The following is a 20,166-nucleotide window of genomic DNA, read 5'->3' on the forward strand; positions in this document are numbered from 1 at the left end:
AGAATTTCCCCTGCTGCACTGATTTACTTATTAAGAAGAGAGGGGGAGTTGGGGAAGCTCCTCCCGACCGGCCTTCGGGCACAGGACGAGGAGGTGCTCCGCTGGAAGCGAGCCCTGGACGGGAAGACGTTGGAGTGCACGGCGCAGGTAGAGGCTCGTGCCGTGGCCCCGGAGGTCGTTCGGACCTACAAGCAAGACATGATACAATCCCTTGAGAGGATATATCTGATCATGCACCATCCTGTAACTGAGGTGCTCATAAAGATGAATTCTATATCGTGAAGGAAAAGGAACAGCATGAGTTAACTAAGCAAGCTAAAGATAAGACTTGGCGAACAGCCCAGACTAAAGAGAGCGTGACTGGGCCCAAAAAAGTTAATGAGAGCTGCAAAACTCGGCCTGGCATTACCGGAATGTGTCAGATTTCTTTTCTTATGGGTAAAGACATGCTACAAAAAAGACTGACTGCTTGGACCCATGATTTTTACTGCAGAAAGACCCCTTCACATCAGGAGAATTTTCCTACTGATGATTGGCCTAATTTTTTTTTAGCTCCATTGTGCCTTTAAACAGCAGCAAAAAAGGACAAGGTAACGTGCTGGCTAATTTTTTCCTTGTCCGCTGCAGCCCCCACGTTCTGATTATTTCCCCCGTAGAAGCTGAACCACGACGGTGGTGAAAAAGGAGAAAAAACACTTACAGTATTGACATTGCCAAAGTCCAGAAATTTCTGACTAAAAAGACATTGAGAACTGATCCTGGTGAAGAAACAAAGAATTACACACTGGCAGGACGAAATTTGTGGGACTTATGTTTGGAACTGTGGTATTAATTGAATTTCGGGGTTTATTCTACAGGCTGCGCCCTGTGTTTTGGATAAATCCTTCAGTATGTATAGCCCACCCTAATTGGATTGTAAATGATATGTTCTTATTTTATTGAGGCTGAGAAAGCATTGCCGTGGGAGCTAGTATGTTTGAATTTTTGAATGGCCAGCTGATGGCCATTCGGAGTGATTTTGAGCACCAGGATAGCCCACTGCCCTTACAAATATATTAGGAGTACCATCTGATCTGGAGTTGTAAAAATATATTTAGACACTGTTTAAGTAAAAGTGTAAATATTTGCAGTGCCCCTCCCCAGCATGTAAACCGGTTGAGTTGGGGGGTGAGGGCTTTTACATATCGAACCCTGCCGGGTTCATGGGGAGGATGAATGTGAAATTATTTACCCCAGCTTTTTAGAGTTTAATTGTTTGTTGTTTTTCAAGTTTGAGAAAACTCAGCCAACGGGTTTGTTGAGTATTCTCAAAGGGGGGAATTGTGGATTGTTTAGGCATAAATTTAGGTAATTTGGGAGAATGGCTTTGAATTTATGTGACCCTAACAATTTTTATGTAAAGTGCCTTTGTTAGTCTATTTAGACTTTTTGTTAATTTTGTGTCATGTGCTGATTATTGGCCGTTGTAGACTGCTTGATATTAGATGTGGTCTATATTATAATAGACAGCGTATTTGGAAGGGAAAACAGGATCGGGCCCAAGCGGACAGGCAACAGATAAGGCTTGGAAAGCTGGCTGAAAAACTCTTGAGGGCGTAGCGAGACTAAAAGTTTAACTCTATGGTTGCCAGAGGGAATAAAGGTTGAATTTTGTAAAAATGCTTAGAGAAAAGTTTTTGGTGTTTTGAAATGTTTGTAAATAAATTTAGGCAAGAAATTAGTTTGCAATTGTTTGGCCATGAATATTTTGTTGCATTAGTTGAAGATTGTATATTGTGCTATGTAATTGTAATTGTATTAGGCTAAGGGCATATAAGTGGTGATGGTTTTTTTTTTTTTTAGTGTTTAAAATTAGAAGCTAATAGTAAGAAATTTTAAGCTGTGATTAGCTTTGAATTTTAGGAGTAAGCTAGGAAGCAATTGTATTAATGTAAATGATTTACTTGATGAAGTAATTTTTTTTGTTTTGTTTTGCTTGCTAGCTATATAGGGTTTTGGTATATTTTAAGTAATGATTACTTGCCCAGTAGGGGTAGTTTTGTTTTTGTTTTTTTAGATATTAAAGAAAATTGGTGTTAGCTGCATAGCATTTAATGTACCATGTAATTATTTATAGAGTTTAAATTTATGTTTTATGTTTTATGTTTGTTTGTGATATGTGTTTCTGGCCAGAAAGAATTGTGATGTTGTTAAAATGTTTATGTGGTTTATGTTGTGTTTTTCCTGCTAGGACCCCCCCCCCCCTCAGTGTCAGTTTGATCACCTGACACATGGGGGATGGATTGGTAATAGAAATTTGTCACGATTTGGTGTGCAATGGAGATTGGGGGAACCCTGCAGAATTTACACCATTTATGTGTTTGATTTTTGTGTATTTATGTTTGTTTTGTTTGATGTTGTTGGTGTTGTATGTTATGAATTGCATGGTTATAGGTGAGCTTTGTAGCATAAGGTATATTAATTTTTTTGTTTTGTTTGTATGCCTTTTGTTATAAGTTTGGTGTAGTTTATTGGATGTTTTTAATTTTTTTGTGTTTAAGAATAGGGGGGAGATGTCCGGTTGCATCTTCCCTATGCTGCCTTGGTGGAAAATTACAGCAGCGTGGTTACAAGAACAGAGGGATGAGATAAAGTTGTTATGCCAGAGCGAGGCAAATGCCAGGTGGCCTAGCTGAGATTGTTTTCAAGGTCCCAGATGGATTCCGGCGAAGTGGGTCCGGCCTTGGCTGATTTTGGCGCAGAGTGCCATAAATACTACGGCCTTTTCCTGCCCCATGTTGCTGCAGTGGAAGCCCTTATTGGAAACCTGCTTTGTGGGTGTTTGCACATTGGCAGAACCCTCCTGGCCCCTTGGGCCACTTGTGTTACCTGGAGGAGGGATGTATAGGTAAAAGTAGGGCACTGCGAAAGATATTGTTACGGTTTAGTTAGGCAGCTGGTGTTTAGATTTGTTTTTAGTTTTGCTGTGTAATAGATTGTAGTAATGTAATGCTATGAGCTGGGAATGTTTTGCTGTGCCTTCCCTTTTTTATTATGAGAAAAGGGGGGAAGTGTCGGATTGTTTTGCATAAGAGTGTGAGAAACTGACATGCAAGTTTCAAGGATGAAGCTAGTTCTTATCTGCTGGGAGGCAATAACAGAATAATAAATTAGAGGGTTGGCCAAGATGTTAAATAGCCAATGAAGTTACAGCTGTGCCTGTCTGCACTTTATTAACCAATTAGCAATTGCTTGATTGCCTGCATTAATTGTATAAATGAAATATGCTGGAGAGAAATAAATGACTTAGCTGCCAATCATACTGACTGAAGAGCTTTGTTCATGCCCGCTTGAGAGGCACCGAGACGCAACAGTGCGCAACCCCATTCCCACCTTTCCCCCACATTGCCTCTTAGCACTCCCCCTAGTTATTTGTTTTTTTTCTGTCTTTCTAGCAAGTCATGCCGGGTGTCAGGATGTTAAACTATAGTGGGAAGATGGGCAGAGATGCGATGGAGTATTGTCATGATGAAAGGCTTTAATAGCACCATGTATGATCTATGGAGAATTGCAGAGGTGGTTGTCGCTATGGCAGTGCTAATCAGATGGCTGGAGCTCTATGTGTACTACATTTTTCCCCTTTTGGTTTTCTGATTTCCCCTAAAATCATCAGGGCTCTGACCAATGATGCCTAAAACATTCCCTGAAGATTTGGAATTGATCAGATGTGGCATTCCAAAGTTTTTGCGTTACAGACAGACAGAGAAGTGCTGTTTAGTTGAGTGAGACCTTCAAAAACTCAGCCAACCATGGGGAAATATGTCTCTTTGAGATGTCCTTTCCCTTAATTAATGGATCTGTCATTGTTAACATTCTGCTAAAACTTGGGCTTCCGGCGCTGGTTTATGTAGGAATCCATGGCAACTTCCTTGCCTATGAAGTCAAAAGACTTGGGTTGTGCTGGGCAAAATGGTGAGCAATTCTAAATGAAGGGATGTTTGCTGGAATTGACCTGCCCCCAACCCAATGGAGCAGAATTCTTCTCTAGTCTATAATATTCTATTCTAAACTAGTACAGCTGGGTCTACTCTATTCTATTGTTGTACAGGTGGGTTTATTCTATTCTATTCTAGGACTAAAAGTAAGATTTTAAAGGTATTTAGGGGGCTAGAAGCATTTTCAAAAGAATCAAGCTGCCCTATCCCCTTTGTAATCAATGGGTTTTAGTCACCCAGGGCTTTTGAAAATCCTACTTGATGCATAAACTTCTTTAAAAATCTGCCCCTAATTCACTGACATCCCCTGCTGCTGCCTACGTACATCCCGGTGTCAGTTCAGTACACTTCTCTCTGTCGTTGGGTGAACAGCTCAGCCTACACACGCAACAAGGTATACAGACCCCTGGTAGCTATCCCATCACTGTTGCTCCTGACCTGGCTGGAAAATCAGGGAGAAAATCATACTAATGGAGATGCTTATCCCAGGCCCGTCACTGACACCATACGTTCCCATCTTCCTGGAATGTAGAAATTTGTGGACTCTGATTGTACATTGGATGTGGAATGTAAAATGAGACCAAAATTAAACTTTGACCTTTAAGTCATAGCTCACCAAAAGAATATCAGAATATTGAGCTATGCTCTTGGCTCAAATATGTTAAAATGAATGTGAGCAACTTGGCACGACCGTGCCTGCTTGTTCCAACCACTACTTCTCACTCCCCTCCTCGAACTGCATAAGTCGAACAAGTCCCGACTCCTATGTCCAGCGATAACCACTTGATCAGACTGATCTCTCAGTGGCAGGAAGAGCACCCAGGAGTCCTGGGATTTACAATGTTTCTGAGGCCAGACGAATACCCAGTTCATTCTCTGTGTCCTGGATATCCCCGCTTGTGTCAGCACCAGTGTACACTGCAAACGTTCCCAGCCTGTTGAGTTTGGGTGTCTAAAAACAAACATGAACCAAATGAAACATGCTGTGAACTTGTTAATGATTCCCATTGTGACGGGAACCTCAAAGCTCTGGGGAACCGACTTCTTGATCAGACGCAGTAAAGCTCAGGGGGATTTCAGAGAGTTTTGCATCTCAGCACCTATTCAGATATTATACATGGGAAAGATTTCTGAGATCGTGTCATTTCTGGAACTAGGGCCACTTCACCTGCCAGTCAGAAGGGCAATGAACATCTCTAAGATGTGACTTCCCCACGCCATCCTCAATCATAAGGAGGCAGCCATCTCTGAGATCACAGGCACAGTAGTTTTGTGAGGTAATGACTCTTATTGCAGAAAATCTGCAACATTCTATTAGCGATATGCATTGTAATTGTAGGGGGAAGAGGGGGTGGGTGTATCTTTGGATACAGGTTTTTATTTTTAGAGGAGCAAAAGCAAGTGAGGAGAACAGCAAACAGAGACTTCCCCTGTCTGTGCCTCGTTTCCCAATTCTAAAACAGGGATAATGAAAGTGACCTCCTTTGTAAAGTGCTTTGAGATCTACATATGAAAAACACAAAAAAGAGGTAAGAATTATTAAAATTAAAAAATATTATTTGTTTTCCAAAAAAGGAATCAAAATGAAAATTCCATGCAGAATTTGAAATTTGGAAAAAAAAACATGTTTAAAATTGAAATGAAAACTTGGATTTCAATATCAGGGAAATACAATTTCTTTGCTTATTTAATCACATTTTTTTCAAAAACCCAAATATTTAATTGATGTGGTTTTTTGGGACTATCTAGTGAGGATCTAGCTCTCTCCCATTTAGCATCTGAGACCCCCATGAGGAAGCGCTTTCCTTGTGATCCACAATCTTCCCTACAATGAACCCCTAGGACCCATCAGGAATCTGTGGACCATCAGAGGTGTGCCCCATCAAGGCTGCAGGAAGATGAATGGAGACAGTGGTTAGCAAAGGGCTTGTCTCAATGTGAAGACTGCTCCTCTTCACTCCCAAGGACCCCAGGACTGGAAATGACCACTGGTGGAGCTCACAAGTTCTGCTGAAACAGGGTTACTCACAAACGGGCCTGAGGAGAGTGTGGAATGTAGTAAACAAAGGAAATTACCAAGCAAGTGTTTTTTTGTTAAGGTGGAGTTAATATTCATTTAATATCAGTAATGCACCAGGATTACATCATAATCATTATCATCATTTTTCCTTATGCAGGCACATTTTGCAAATAATAAATGGAGAAGAATCTCACCACCCCAGTAACAGAATTTGTCCTCTTGGGTCTCACTCAGAATCCTAAGCTGCAGCAATTCCTCTTTGTGATTTTCTTCATCATCTACATGAACACTTGGCTGGGAAACTTCACCATCATCACCACCGTGATCACCGACCGCCAGCTCCACACCCCCATGTACTTCCTGCTGGCCAACTTGGCTTTCTTGGATGTCAGTGAATCATCAGTAAATGCTCCAAAATTGCTCTCAGGTCTCCTCACCCAGAGTAAAACCATCTCATTCAATGAATGCATCCTCCAGATGTTCTTCTTCCACTTAATTGGAGGCACTATGGTCTTTTTACTTGTGGTTATGGCTGCCAATAGGTACGTGGCCATCTGTAAACCACTGAGATACATGACTATCATGAGCCGGGTTGTGTGTGTGGTGTTAGCGTTAAATGCATGGCTGGGTGGATTGGTTCACTCTGCTGTTCAGCTTGGACTGCTCCTCCAGTTGCCGTTCTGTGGTCCAAATGTCCTGGACAATTTCTACTGTGATATCCTGCAAGTCATCAAACTGGCCTGCACCGACACTCACTTGGTTCAATGGCAGATGGTCTTCAATGCTGGAGTGCTGCTCATAATAGTATTCATCATTCTGCTGATTTCCTACACTGTCATCTTAGTCAAGAACAGGACACATGTCATGGAAGGGAAGCACAAGGCTCTGTCCACTTGTGGAACCCAGATTACTGTGGTGTGTTTACAATTCATTCCCAGCATCTTCATTTATGCTCGGCCCTTGAAGCAGTTCACGGTGGACAAGGTAATATCCGTCATTTACACTGTATTCACCCCGATGAACTTGATGATCTACACGTTGAGAAATGCCGAGATGAAGAAGGCCATCAGAAGACTGATGAGGAGAATGCTCTTCTCGGGGAGGGAAAGAGAGACATAATTGATCTTCCAATCTTACATTTGTGTTAAAAATCTAATTTGTGCACTGTATCAGACAGCAGATATATGTGGCATGTGAAAAGTGTGTGGAGTAAAAAGAGATCAAATACTGCACACTCAAGAGAATCTGTGCTCACAAACACATTATAGACTAAGGGCAAGAACCACCATGTAAGTAGAAAAAGCAGTGGGTATAAATAAGACATAGCTCCATGAGGGTAAATGGGTCAGTTGCCAGAGGGAGGAAATGGGGGCATTCTTCCTAATTGGCTTCCACCAGTTGGGCTTTTGACACGGAGAATTGCTGGCTGAAATCCCTCTAAGAATGATTTCAACTAATGAGGAACTCATGAAAATCAGTTCCTTCTCCGAAAAAAGATCTGTTCAGTAAATTGTGTATCAGAACTAATGTACTGATTGTGGTGAGGAAATTACTATACAATGTTCCAGCAGGTGAACAGGAACAATCTTTTGCTTTATGGCTTATTCTTTTCTTCCTTTTACATACATACCATTTATCCACATTGATCATGTGACTTCATATCAGAGTGCTTTAATAACTCTGAAATATTATTCTAAGAATTAATTGGTTTCATAGACAGATTTCTATTTCTGTCTATGACTTCACAGGTTAAACTAAATTTGTCTTTGGTGGCCTTTTCTGCTAATCATGATATAAAAGTGCAGTTATAAATAGAGGAGGGAAACATTTTTTCTTGGATTTGTTATAGTGTCCTTTTCACTGGCAATCTATAAATAACATTATAAAATGTTTTCATATATTTTCTAGATTTTTATTTTCGAGGAAAAAAACAACTTTCTTTCCTAAATATATTTAGTTTTAAATTTTTCTACATTTCCTCCTTTTTTCTAAGAAAGAAAGAAAGAAAGAAAGAAAGAAAGAAAGAAAGAAGCAGTTATGAGATTTTTACAATATGAGGAAAACAAATAAAAATAGATGTGTTAACTTTTCCAAGAAAATTTTGCTTTTTTTCCTTTCCCAAGCAGTTCTATATTTTCAAATGTGATGTACTAAAGAAAGTTCTGTAGTGAAAAATAGTTAAAAAGGGTCTCTCTTTCCTGAAAAGATGGACCCTCCATGTGTATCAAAATTGGCTTTTCAGATCCAAAATGAATTATGACTATTTATACTCCTGTAAGATCTCCTAACCAATGTGGCTCTAAGAGAATAGCTAGCAGCTACTTCTGGCAGTAACATCTTAAAAAAACACTGTTAATTAATTTCAAATCAAGTACACCTGTATATAATGAATGAAGACAACAGGAATGTAAAAAAAATAATAAAGGAATGTTTTTCAGCAGAGCTGAGTGGGGGCAGAGAATGAGGAGGACGGGGCTACAAAGGAGCACTGAGACAGGGTGTGAAGGGGACAAAAACATTTTTAAATATGTTGAAAACATTATGTATCATGAATATTTTTTTACTGGCATGAGGATTTTAAAATAAGGTGGCTTTTTACTGAAATTAGAAAATAAAGTGAAAGTATTCTAATACATTCTTGAGAATTTTTGAGGCATAAAAATAAAAAGCATAAAATCAAAATATAATTAATTCACTCTTTGGGTTTATTATTCTTTGCCTTTTTCTCTTCCTCTCTTTCATTTCTCATTAGAAAAAGATTATAAAGTACAAAAAGATTAAAAGGAGACAGTAGTAACAAACCAACAAAAGAAAACAAAACTGAAAAATCAAAACCTAATCATTTTAGTCAAATATGTCACAAATATTTATTTTTAAAAGAATAAGTTATTTTTGAAATCTTTGAAATGCAAATGTTGTTGAAAATTTTTATGAAATATTTTGTCTATAACTAGGTTAAAAAGAATTAGATAAATTCATAGAGGATATGTCCATCAATGGCTATTAGCTAAGATGGTCAGGGATGCAACCTCATGCTCTGGGTGTCTCTAAGCTACTGACTGCCAGATGCTGGAAGTGGATAACAGGTAATGGATCATTTGATAATTGCCATGTCCTGTTCATTTCCTTTGGGGCATCTGGCATTTGCCACTACTGAAGGACAGGATACTGGGCTAGATTGACCATTGGTCTGACCTAGTATGGTAGTTCTTATATTTATAACTTTTAAGGAGTTAAATTGTTGTTTGACTGTGAAAATTAATTAAGGAAAGAAAGGCCTCTTCTTATTCAACCGATCTGCAATCCAGGTGTATCATTGATTTTCAGTGGGACTTGTGCTCCTAAAATCTTAGAATCATAGAATCATAGAATATCAGGGTTGGAAGGGACCTCAGGAGGTCATCTAGTCCAACCCCCTGCTCAAAGCAGGACCAATCCCCAACTAAATCATCCCAGCCAGGGCTTTGTCAAGCCTGACCTTTGAAACCTCCGAGGAAGGAGATTCCACCACCTCCCTAGGTAACCCATTACAGTGCTTCACCACCCTCCTAATGAAAAAGATTTTTCCTAATATCCAACCTAAACCTCCCCCACTGCAACTTGAGACCATCACTCCTTGTTCTGTCATCTGCTAGCACTGAGAACAGGTAGTTGAAAGCAGCTGTCAAATCCTCCCTCACTGTTCTCTTCTGCAGACCAAATAATCCCATTTCCCTCAGCCTCTCCTCATAAGTCATGTGCTCCAGCCCCCTAATCATTTTTGTTGTCCTCCGCTGGACTTTTTCCAATTTTTCCACATCCTTCTTGTAGTTTGGGGCCCAAAACTGAACACAGTACTCCAGATGAGGCATCACCAATGTTGAATAGAGGAGAATGATCACATCCCTCGATCTGCTGGTAATGCCCCTACTTATACAGCCCAAAATGCCGTTAGCCTTCTTGGCAACAAGGGCACACTGTTGACTCATATCCAGCTTCTCATCCACTGTAACCCCTAAGTCCTTTTCTGCAGAACTTCTGCCTAGCCATTCAGTCCCTAGTCTGTAGCAGTGCTTGGGATTCTTCCATCCTAAATGAAGGACTCTGCACTTGTCCTTGTTGAACCTCATCAGATCTCTTTTGGCCCAATCCTCCAATTTGTCTAGATCCCTCTGTATACTATCCCTACCCTCCAGCATATCTACCACTCCTCCCAGTTTAGTGTTATCTGCAAACTTGCTGAGGGTGCAATCCACACCATTCTCCAGATTATTAATGAAGATATTGAACAAAACAGGCCCTTAGACTGACCTTTGGGGCACTCCACTTGATACCATCTGCCAACTAGATATGGAGCCACTGATCACTACCTGTTGAGCCCGACGATCTAGCCAGCTTCTGTCCACCTTATAGTCCATTCATCCAGCCCATACTTCTTTAACTTGCTGGCAAGAATACTGTGGGAGACCGTATCAAAAGCTTTGCTAAAGTCAAGGAATAAAATCCACTGCTTTCCCCTCATCCACAGAGCCAGTTATCTCATCACAGAAGGCAATTAGGTTAGTGAGGCATGACTTGCCCTTGGTGAATCCATGCTGACTGTTCCAGATCACTTTTCTCTCCTCTAAGTGCTTCAGGATTGATTCCTCGAGGACCTGCTCCCTCCATGATTTTTCCAGGGACTGAGGTGAGGCTGACTGGCCTGTAGTCATTGATCACTACCCATTGAGCCTGTTAAGTGCTTTTGAAATTCCATGTTTATCTGCTGTAGTGATGAAGACCATATAGTTAGCACCTACATAGATAAATAAATAGAGAACCTTGGAGAACAGTATAGCTGATGTAAAGCCCAAGACCTCAACCAATTTAGATTCTGTTGCAAAACAATTCTAAAGTGAAGGGGCCTTTCCTGGAATTGACCTGCCCACAACCTTACAGGTTAGAAATCTTTTCTTTTCTATCTTATTCTATTCTAAACTAGTACATTTATGTCTATTCTATTATAAACTAGCAGAGGTGGGTCTATTCTATTATATTCAAAGCACAAATAAGGATGTTATCAGAGTTGATACTGATCTATTCAGTAAAATTAGGAAATAGAATATTCCAGTTGAGATGTTTTATACCAGGTCCCACACAATAAATTACCATATTCCTATTCAGCTGGAATGTTGAAATTTGGGAACCCTGATTGGCTGCTGAGTCCAAAATCAGACCAAATTTGAATTTGACCATTCAGTCAGAGATCATCGAAAAGTCATCAGTATTTTCATTTCCCCATCAACTCACTTTCTGGAACTGGCCTAAACCCAAGAAATCCAGACTAATTTTCTACAGTTCTAACCCTTTGATCAGATTTATATCTCACAGTGAGGAAGAGAACCCAGGAGTCATGGGATTTATACTACTGTTGGGTATAAAAGGTAAGTGGGCAGTTTTTCTAATATTGGCTTGGGTTCTTAGAGGAGTCTAAGTGAGTTAGGAGGAGAACAGCCCACAGAGCATTTACTTCTAAAACTATCAAAGATATTTGTAAGACTAGCCCTGTCTGACAAGGCTTTTCCTTAGACAGCAGCGCTATGCTGCTCTGATCTGTAAGATGTTAACTCTGGAGCAGACTGGAGCCAGGAAGTGAAAACTGGAAAAAGCCCAGGGAAGTGCTCCTATCTGTAGATGAAACCTGAGTGAGATTCTCTGCACCCACCTGCCTTATTCTACTCTGAAAATCCAAGAGTGGATTTGAGTTATGGAGGGTCCCAGAAGTTGTCCATAGCGGGGTAGAAATTGAACCCAAATCCCCAGAAGCTAAAGCCAATGATTTACCCACAAAGCCATCCTCCCTCTCTCCCCATTGTAACAGAGCACTGTCCTTTAAGGATGAGATTTTTCGTGCTGGTTAACATGCTTTGCAGAATATCCTGCCGAAATAGAGGTTTTCTCAAAACCCAAATGCTGGGGAGGAAAATCTCTTATTCCATTTTTTATACCAGAAACTTTGAACTGGACATTTCATTTCTTACTTTTTGAAGAGTAAGACAAGTAAGCAAAAGTGTTTCCCCACTCCCTGCCACATACCACTTTCTCAGATATTTTTATTTTCCTTTCATTTTTACCTTTGGAGAAAATGAGGTAAAAGAAAAAAAGAGGGAGAAAACTGGGTCATGGGGAGATTGAAAGTGGCATAGCCAAGCAGAGAGTGCACTGGGGTAGAAGTCAGAAAAGCTGTCATCTAGTCGTGGCTCTGCAAGTTGTCTGCCAGTTAATTAGACAACTCGCTTCTCCTCTTTCTCCTTCAGTTTTCCCATCTGTAAAACTGGGATGATGATAGTGTCCTCTGCTGTAAGGTGCTTTGAGATGGAGGAAAAGCTCTATAAAGAGGTAAGTATTATTAAAATTGAAAAAGATTTCCTGTTGCTTCCCAGAAAAAGGAAACAAAGTGAAAATTGCAATTAGAACTTTGATATTTGAAAAAAATGGTTAAAATTGAAATGAAAACTTGGATTTGAATAGCAGTGAAATCCAAAGTTTCATTTTCTTTGCTTCAGAAAATAAACCATTTTTTAAAACAAAAACAAAACAAATATTTTATTGGTGTGTTTTGTTTTAAAAAATGACTCTTTCCATCAGCTCTAGAGATTTTCAGAAATGCTAATGGGAGTTCAGCATCCATAATTCAAGGCAGCTTTGAACATTTCACTTTAGATGCATGCCTGGAAACCTTTATGTGTTTTCCAATGCTAATGTTTAAAGTTCAGCACCGGAATCCATTGGCACCGAAATACAGCAACTTGATTTTTCAGAGATATTGAGCACATGATATTCCTGCTGAAGTCAATCAGACTAAATTCCTTCTCTTTCTGTAGCCCCGAGAAAATGCCAAAGGGATCAAAGGCCATCACTGTGTTAAAGTGGGTTACAGGTGTTCAGTACCTCTGATAACCAGGCCATGACTTGGGCATCTGAAGCCTCAAAATTGGTGGTTCTTAAATTTTCCATTCCATCTCCCCTCCAATCTAGTGGGAATCTAGGTGGGATCTCCCTTCCATTTAGCATCTCTGACCTCTATGTTGAGAAGCCTTGGGCTCTGAGAATCTCCACCTAAGCATGCTCTCTCCACATCCATATTCTTCCCAACCCTGAACTTCTAGGTTCCCATCAGGAATCTGTGGACCATGGGAGGTCTTCACCATCAGGGCTGCAGGACGGTTAATGGTGACAATGGTTGGCTGAGGGCTTGTTTGGGTGAGTAGTCCACTCCCAAGGACCCCAGAACTGGAGACAATCACTGGTGGAGCTCATAAGTTTCACTGAAGAAGAGTTATGTACTATTGAGGCTGAGGACACCGTGTGGAATTTAGCAAATAAAGGTAATTCCCAAACATATATTTTTAAAGGTGGAGTTTAATATTAAGTTAATATCAGTAATGCACCAGGATTACATCACAGTTATTATCATCACTCTTCCCTCTGCAGGCACATTTTGAAGCTAATAAATGGAGAAGAACCTCACCATCCCAGTGACAGAATATGTTCTCTGGGGCCTCACCCAAAATCCTGAGCTGCAGCGATTACTATTTATGTTTTTTTCATAGTCTATGTGAGTGCTTGGCTGGGAAATTTCATCATCATCACAATCGTGATCACTGACCACCAGCTCCACACTGTGATTCATCCACACTGTACTTCCTGAACAGATCTTCACTCTCTGTGTATCAGAATTCGTTTTTCAGATTCAAAAGTGAATTATAACTATCTATAGTCCTGTAAGCAGTGCTTAATTTGTGCCAGGGCTTGCCAGGGCTAAGCCCTAGCACTCTATGCTTGTCAATTCATAGCCCCGGCACCTCTGGGATTGCTGTATCAGTTATGAATGTAAAAAAATTGCTTGAGTCCCGGCACCTCTTTCATTACAAATTAAGCACTGCCTATTAAGATCTCCTGAACCAACACTGCTCTGAGAAAATAGTGACAAGCTAGTTCTGGGAGTAATATCTTTAAAAAAAATCAGGGAATTTCAGATCAGTTACACCTAGATATAATGGATGAAGTCAATGGGAATATAAAAAAAAATTAAAGGTCTGTTATTTAGGTTGACCATATAGCGAATGTGAAAAATCGGGACTGGGGTGGGGGGGGGTAATAGGAGCCTATATAAGAAAAAGACCCCAAAAATGGGACCATCCCTATAAAATCGGGACATCTGGTCTCCCTAATGGTATTCAACAGAGGTGAGTGGGGACAGAGAGTGATGAGGGTGGGGCTGCCCTGGCATCCTTGAGAGCAGCATGTGATGGGTACAGGGTTGCACAGGGGTCACTGAAAGCAGCGTCTGAAAAGGACGTGGTTGTACAGGGCTCACGGAAGGGAGAGGTTGAAGGATAAGAGGATGCCCAGTGTTAAAGTTGGGCAGAGTGCTATAAGGACACCTCACTCTTTTTCCCTTGCTCAGTGACTATCCACTGTCATCATGAATGACTGTGAATTGCCAATATGAATGGCAATATCTAGTCTTTGGCCTGGGTGATAGTGAGTATTGCTCTACCGCTTGGTTGGTGATGTGGTCACCTGAGATGGGGGAGACACAAGGTCATGTTCCTGCTCTATTGGAAGTTTAATTATTTATAAAAATAAATATTGAACAGCTTCAACAGGCGAGACTGAGAAGAACTCAGCCCAGACTATCCCATAACCCAGTGTCAGGGTGTTTTCCTATAATGGGGGAGACCCTCATTTAATTCATTTATTCTCATTAGATGGGCGTTGAGGGGGAATGAATCCAGGTGTCTTACATTTTTGATGATTGCCATGACCACTGCCTATGGCTTATGAGGGAGCCACTATCCCTAGTGGTAGGGTTACCACTATCACCATGCTGTTTGCCTTCTGTGGTTTTGGAAATATTTTATTTGCTTTTGGCAAAATGCCTGAAAGTCTAAACAAAATTTCTCAGGTTGATACAGAATGAAACACTTTGCTTTGACATTACCTGGCAATGTGTCAGTTTGTTTCGAGGTCAAAACTTCTTGGACTTTTCAATCACCAAAATGTTTTTTTAATGTTATTTTCTGTTTGACCTGAAACTGAACATTAATTTCAAATTTGTAAACAGCCAGTGAACCAGAAAAGTCCCTTATTCACCCAACTCTACCTGTAATGACTTGGCATGGTCAGAACCCAACAGGTTAGATTTCTATTCTGTTCTATTCTATTCTAAGCACTAAAAAGGATCCCATCACTGTTGTTACTGAAGTGCCTGATAAAATTAGGTAGAAGGATGTTCTAACTGAGATGTTTATACCTCGTTAACACAGGCATCCCCAGGTGCCTGCTGAGCCTCAGTATTGACATTTCAGGTCTCTGATTGTATATTGGCTGCTGAGCCCGAAAGCAGACCAACTTTGGACTTTGAGCTTTTTGAATCATATCTCACCAAATGTTACCAGTTCTTCAGGAAAGCTCTTGGACAATATATGTCAAAGGGGCCCATGAGGGATCCAGAAATACAATTACCCACTCCTCTAATTGTTGAGATCACTCCCTATCCAGAATTGACATGGAACCGAGAAGCCTTGAATTTTTTCTCTCCTGCTCTAACTCCTTGTTTAGCTCTATCCTTCTCAGTGCCAGGAACAAAACTCAGCAGTCAGGGGATTTCCTCAGCTTCGGAGGCCAGTCAAATATCCAGTTCTTCCACTGTGTCCCAAGTAGCCTCTCAGTACAGGAAGGAATTTTCAAAGCCTCTAAAATTTGCATGGCTAGAATAAACACATAAAGAGACTGAAAAATGCCATGAAGTTATTAACGACTCCTCTTGTGAACGAATCCCCAAATCTCCAAAGCAGCAACTTTCTTGATTGTGCCTACCAAAGCTCAAGGGTATTTCAGACACTCTTTGCTCCTAGTATCAGCCTTAGTGGGGTAAATAAGCATATAAGGGAAAGATTTCTGGGGCTGTCCTCCTTGGGATGAGGTCTTCTTCCCCTGCTGCTCAGGACCACAATGATCAGCTCTGAGGTTTGACTTCCCAGGCCATCCTCGATCGTCTGGAGGCAGCTGGCTTTGAGATCACAGACACGGTCGGTCATGTAAGGTATTGACTCTTGATTCATAAAACGTGTGATGTGATACTAGGGATAGGTACTGTTATTATAAGGAGGACAGATGCTCAGAGACCCCCATTTCAGATAGGGAAACTGAGGCACCGAGTTTGTGATATTCAAAGGACTCTGGAGAGGTTAGGAATGCACTGATCAAGTGGAATTGATCACTTAACTTCCTTATTCTCTTTGGAAAATCCCACACCAGGAGGGGATGTGAGTTATCCATGAGCACAAAGATTGTCTGTGGCAGTACAGAAATCGAACCTCACTCCTCTGAGCCCAAGGCTAGTGGTTTACCCACAAAACCATCCCCCCACGCTGCTCATAGCAATATCTTACTGCCATTTAGAGCTGGTTGACATTCTTTTACAGAAACAGATGAATAAATAAGTAAATACATAATTCTGTCAACAAATTGTGGATGGGAAAATCTGTTTTAATATTTTTTTTTAAAAATTATCTGAATATTTCAAAGAAAAATACTTGTTTCATGAAACCTTGAACCAAAAATTTCAGTCTTTACATTTTCAAGTGGGCAAAAAGTAAAGTAAAGCCATTTTTTCACCTTCTCGCACTTTTTTTCTTCCCTCCTCCTCCTTCCCCCCATTTTTCCAAATGGCAAACTAAAAATGGGAGAGAAAATGCATGAGAGGATATGGAGAATACAAGCACCAAAAAATGAAAACTAGAATTTGTTTTTTTTTCAAATGCTGAATCAAAATTAAAATGTCAGTATGAAAGGGATCTAAAGAAAAATTGGGTTTTGAATAGCAATGAAATGAACACTAACATTTTGTCACATTTAAAAAAAATCCCTGTGAAAAAAGTTTGAACCAAAAATATCATGTTTTCCCTTTGAAAGATTTTTCTGGAAATAATGTCTTTTTCAAGCAGCTCTAGAGATTTTCCAAAATTTTAATGAAAATTGGGTGTCCACATCCTCTGCCTAGGCGCATACATGGACATCATTGTGTTCACAATTTTTAAATGCTGGTTCAGCATTTAAAGTTCAGCAGCAGAATCCATAGGCCCCGAAACACAGTGACCCAACTTTTCTGCTCACCTCAGAAAAGATCAGTCAGTAAGATGGAATCTCTTTGGTGGATGAGCCACTATAAAGGGAAAAAGTTAATATGCTCAGCACCTCTGGTATTGAGGCCATACATTCAGCATCTGAATCCCTTAATTTGGTGGCTCTCAAGTTTTTCCATTCCAGTTCCCATCCCATCTAGTTGGGACTTTACTCCCATTATGACCATATATGTAGGTCAATCTGGTCATAATGACCTTCTGACACTTGTTTGTGACCCTCAGGCTGAGAACTCCTGGACTCTGAGAATCTCTACCTAAGTGCAATCCTATCCTTCCCAATGCAGAACCTCTAGGCTCCAAGAAGACTCTGCAGACCTTGAGAGCACTGTACCACCAGGGCTGCAGGAAGATGAAATCAGACTGGAGTTAGCTAGTGCCTCTTTGATGAGCAAACCACTCCTCTTCACTCCCAAGCACCCCATGCAGATCCCCAATGGGGTAGCTCTTAGGGTCTGCCGAAGCAGGGTTCCCCTGCAGTGGTACTGTGGAGATAGTGTTTAGGAAAATCAGGAATTACCCATAACCAATGTCTTTCTTAAGGTGGAGTTAACATTGATTTAATATCAGTAATTTAAAGGTGGAAAAATATAAAAACATTTTATTAATTATTATTATTTTCCTTCCGTTTTCAGGTATATTTTAAGGACACAAAATGGAGCAGAAGAACCTCACTGCCACAGTGACAGAATTTGTCCTCTTGGGCCTCACCCAAAGTCCTGAGCTGCAGCGATTCCTCTTCATCATCTTTTCCATAGTCTACCTGACAACCTGGCTGGGTAACTTCATCATCATCACCACTGTGATCTCCAACCACCGACTTCACACCCCGATGTACTTCCTGCTGGCCAACCTAGCTTTCATAGATATTAGTGATTCTACAGTCAGTGTGCCGAACATGCTGTTGGGTCTCCTCTCCCAGCACAAAACCATCTCATACAATGAGTGCATCCTCCAGATGTTCTTCTTCCACTTCATTGCTGGTGCTATGGTCTTTTTACTTGTAGTGATGGCTGCTGATAGGTACGTGGCCATCCATAAACCATTGCAATACTTGACTATTATGAACCGGGGTGTGTGTGTGGGGTTAGTGGCAGGCACATGGCTGGGAGGATTGGCTCACTCTGCTGTTCAGATTGGACTGGTCCTCCAGTTACCGTTCTGTAGGTCAAATGTCCTGGACAATTTCTACTGTGATATCCCACAAGTTGTCAAACTGGCCTGCACCGACACCTACCTGTTTGAGTTGCTTATGGTCTCCCAAAGTGGAGTACTTGCCATAATTATCTTCATTCTCCTGCTCATTTCATACACTATCATCTTAGTCAAGATAAGGACACATCTCAAGGAAGGGAAGCGCAAGGCTCTCTCCACCTGCGGAACGCAGATCATGGTTTTGTGTTTAATATTCATACCCTTCATATTCATCTACGCTCGACCCTTCCGGAAGTTCCCCATAGACAAGGTGGTCTCTGTCCTTTACACTGTAATCACCCCAATGCTGAACCCTATAATCTACACACTGAGGAACACCGAGATGAAGAAGGCTATCAGGAGACTGATGAGCAGAATTCTCTTCTCAGGGAGGGAAATGAAGACGTAATTTTTTTTTTAAATTATCACTTCTTAAAATTTTGTTTTTATCAAGTTTCATGAACTTGTTGCACAGTGTTAACAAATCTTATTCAGAATCTGTGTTTGTTCCCTGTATAAGAGTGTCACCCATGTGCTTTTAGTTCTATCATTAATATAGTGGAAGTAATACTTAACTCTTTTATGGTAGTACTAGAGGCCAGGGCCCCATTGTGCTGGATGTGGTAGAAAATCTCTGTCCCTTAAAGCTTACAATCCAAGGGCTAGACTATTCACTACCTGAAAACTTTGTTAACACAAAGCTAAAGCTGACTGTCAGTGCCTCTAGTACCTGTCTAGAAAGTCAAATGCCCATATACTTAAACCTCTGAGAATCAGGAAATACAGCCCCATAACCTTAACTCTGCCCCTGGAGCTGGCAGGAGCCACTGGGGATATTCTGTAAGCATGGTTCAGTCAGGAGCTGCTCTATAAGAAGTAACCACAAAGAATGACTGTGAATTCCACTGGCCAATTGCTAGTGGATGATGATCTATGTTTTATGTTATCATTACATTCAGTATCTCAGTGAAGCATTCAAGAACTAAGGTTTAAATGAAAAGAAACCCAAGCATTTTAAAGTACAGAAAATAACTCAAAAGATTGTCGGCTCTTTATGGCAGGCCACTGCTTTTTCCCCCTCTTTGTACAGCTCCTAGCACAATAATTTGCAGTACAAATTATAAAGGGAAAAGAATGGACAGACAGACAGATGGCGAAGAAAGAAAGAAAGAAAGAAAGAAAGAAAGAAAGAAAGAAAGAAAGAAAGAAAGAAAGAAAGAAAGAAAGGTTATGTGTCAAAATGTGTGTGTGTGTGTGTGAGAGAGAATGAGATGGCATTTTGTGTGCCCTGAAGATCTGCCTCACTCAGACAAGGGCTGTGTCCAACCAGTCTCATGTCCCACCAATCACCCAACAGCTACTGCATTCTCAGATTTACAGATCTGAATTGAGAATGTACCTAATGTGGATATGTTTCTCACAGTGCACTATTGTGCATTTGTGAATGCACAAAATTGTGTTTATCACTGAAAAATGTTGTACGAGTGTGTTATGTTGTTATGTATTGTAAATGGGCATTATTGAGTGTGTTTCAATGTGCACATTAGTATGTGTATGCGTGTATTTATCAAAGAACATTAACAATAACTTAAACTCTGATCCTAGTATTAAAGAAAAAAGACAAAAGCAGCTATGTTCCTGCAGCTCCTGGAGATTTTAGTGAGTTCAAAGTTGGTGTCTACAATGAATCATTTCCTTATATGGCAAGTCCAGGTCATTTCTGAGATCCTTCAACATTTATATTTGCTGTCTTGATACTATTAAGAGAATATTTGCAATAATAATTTGAGCCACATTTTCAAATGCTGCT

At 40.5% G+C, this 20,166-nt stretch overlaps 2 protein-coding genes across 2 annotated transcripts; both read left to right on the forward strand.

The window, feature by feature from the left end:
• The first annotated feature begins 5,380 nt into the window (after positions 1-5,380).
• LOC123346267 (olfactory receptor 4D1-like) lies at positions 5,381-7,250 on the forward strand. Its single transcript, XM_044983576.1, has 2 exons — positions 5,381-5,503; positions 6,152-7,250. Exon 2 carries the CDS (start codon positions 6,172-6,174, stop codon positions 7,111-7,113), a length of 942 nt encoding a protein of 313 aa, XP_044839511.1. The 5' UTR covers positions 5,381-5,503; positions 6,152-6,171; the 3' UTR covers positions 7,114-7,250.
• Positions 7,251-17,458: 10,208 nt separating this feature from the next.
• Positions 17,459-18,765, forward strand: LOC123346143 (olfactory receptor 4D2-like). Its single transcript, XM_044983377.1, has 2 exons — positions 17,459-17,705; positions 17,798-18,765. The coding sequence occupies exon 2, from the start codon at positions 17,818-17,820 to the stop codon at positions 18,763-18,765; it is 948 nt and encodes a 315-aa protein (XP_044839312.1). The 5' UTR covers positions 17,459-17,705; positions 17,798-17,817.
• The last annotated feature ends 1,401 nt before the right edge of the window (positions 18,766-20,166 follow it).

The sequence above is a fragment of the Mauremys mutica genome, chromosome 12 (genome assembly GCF_020497125.1).
Source record: "Mauremys mutica isolate MM-2020 ecotype Southern chromosome 12, ASM2049712v1, whole genome shotgun sequence".
NCBI classification, from domain to species: Eukaryota; Metazoa; Chordata; order Testudines; family Geoemydidae; genus Mauremys; species Mauremys mutica.

Bases quoted from the DNA above. Each gene is read 5' to 3' on its own strand.
- LOC123346267 (XM_044983576.1), top strand. From the start codon at position 6,172: ATGGAGAAGAATCTCACCACCCCAGTAACAGAATTTGTCCTCTTGGGT.
- LOC123346143 (XM_044983377.1), top strand. From the start codon at position 17,818: ATGGAGCAGAAGAACCTCACTGCCACAGTGACAGAATTTGTCCTCTTG.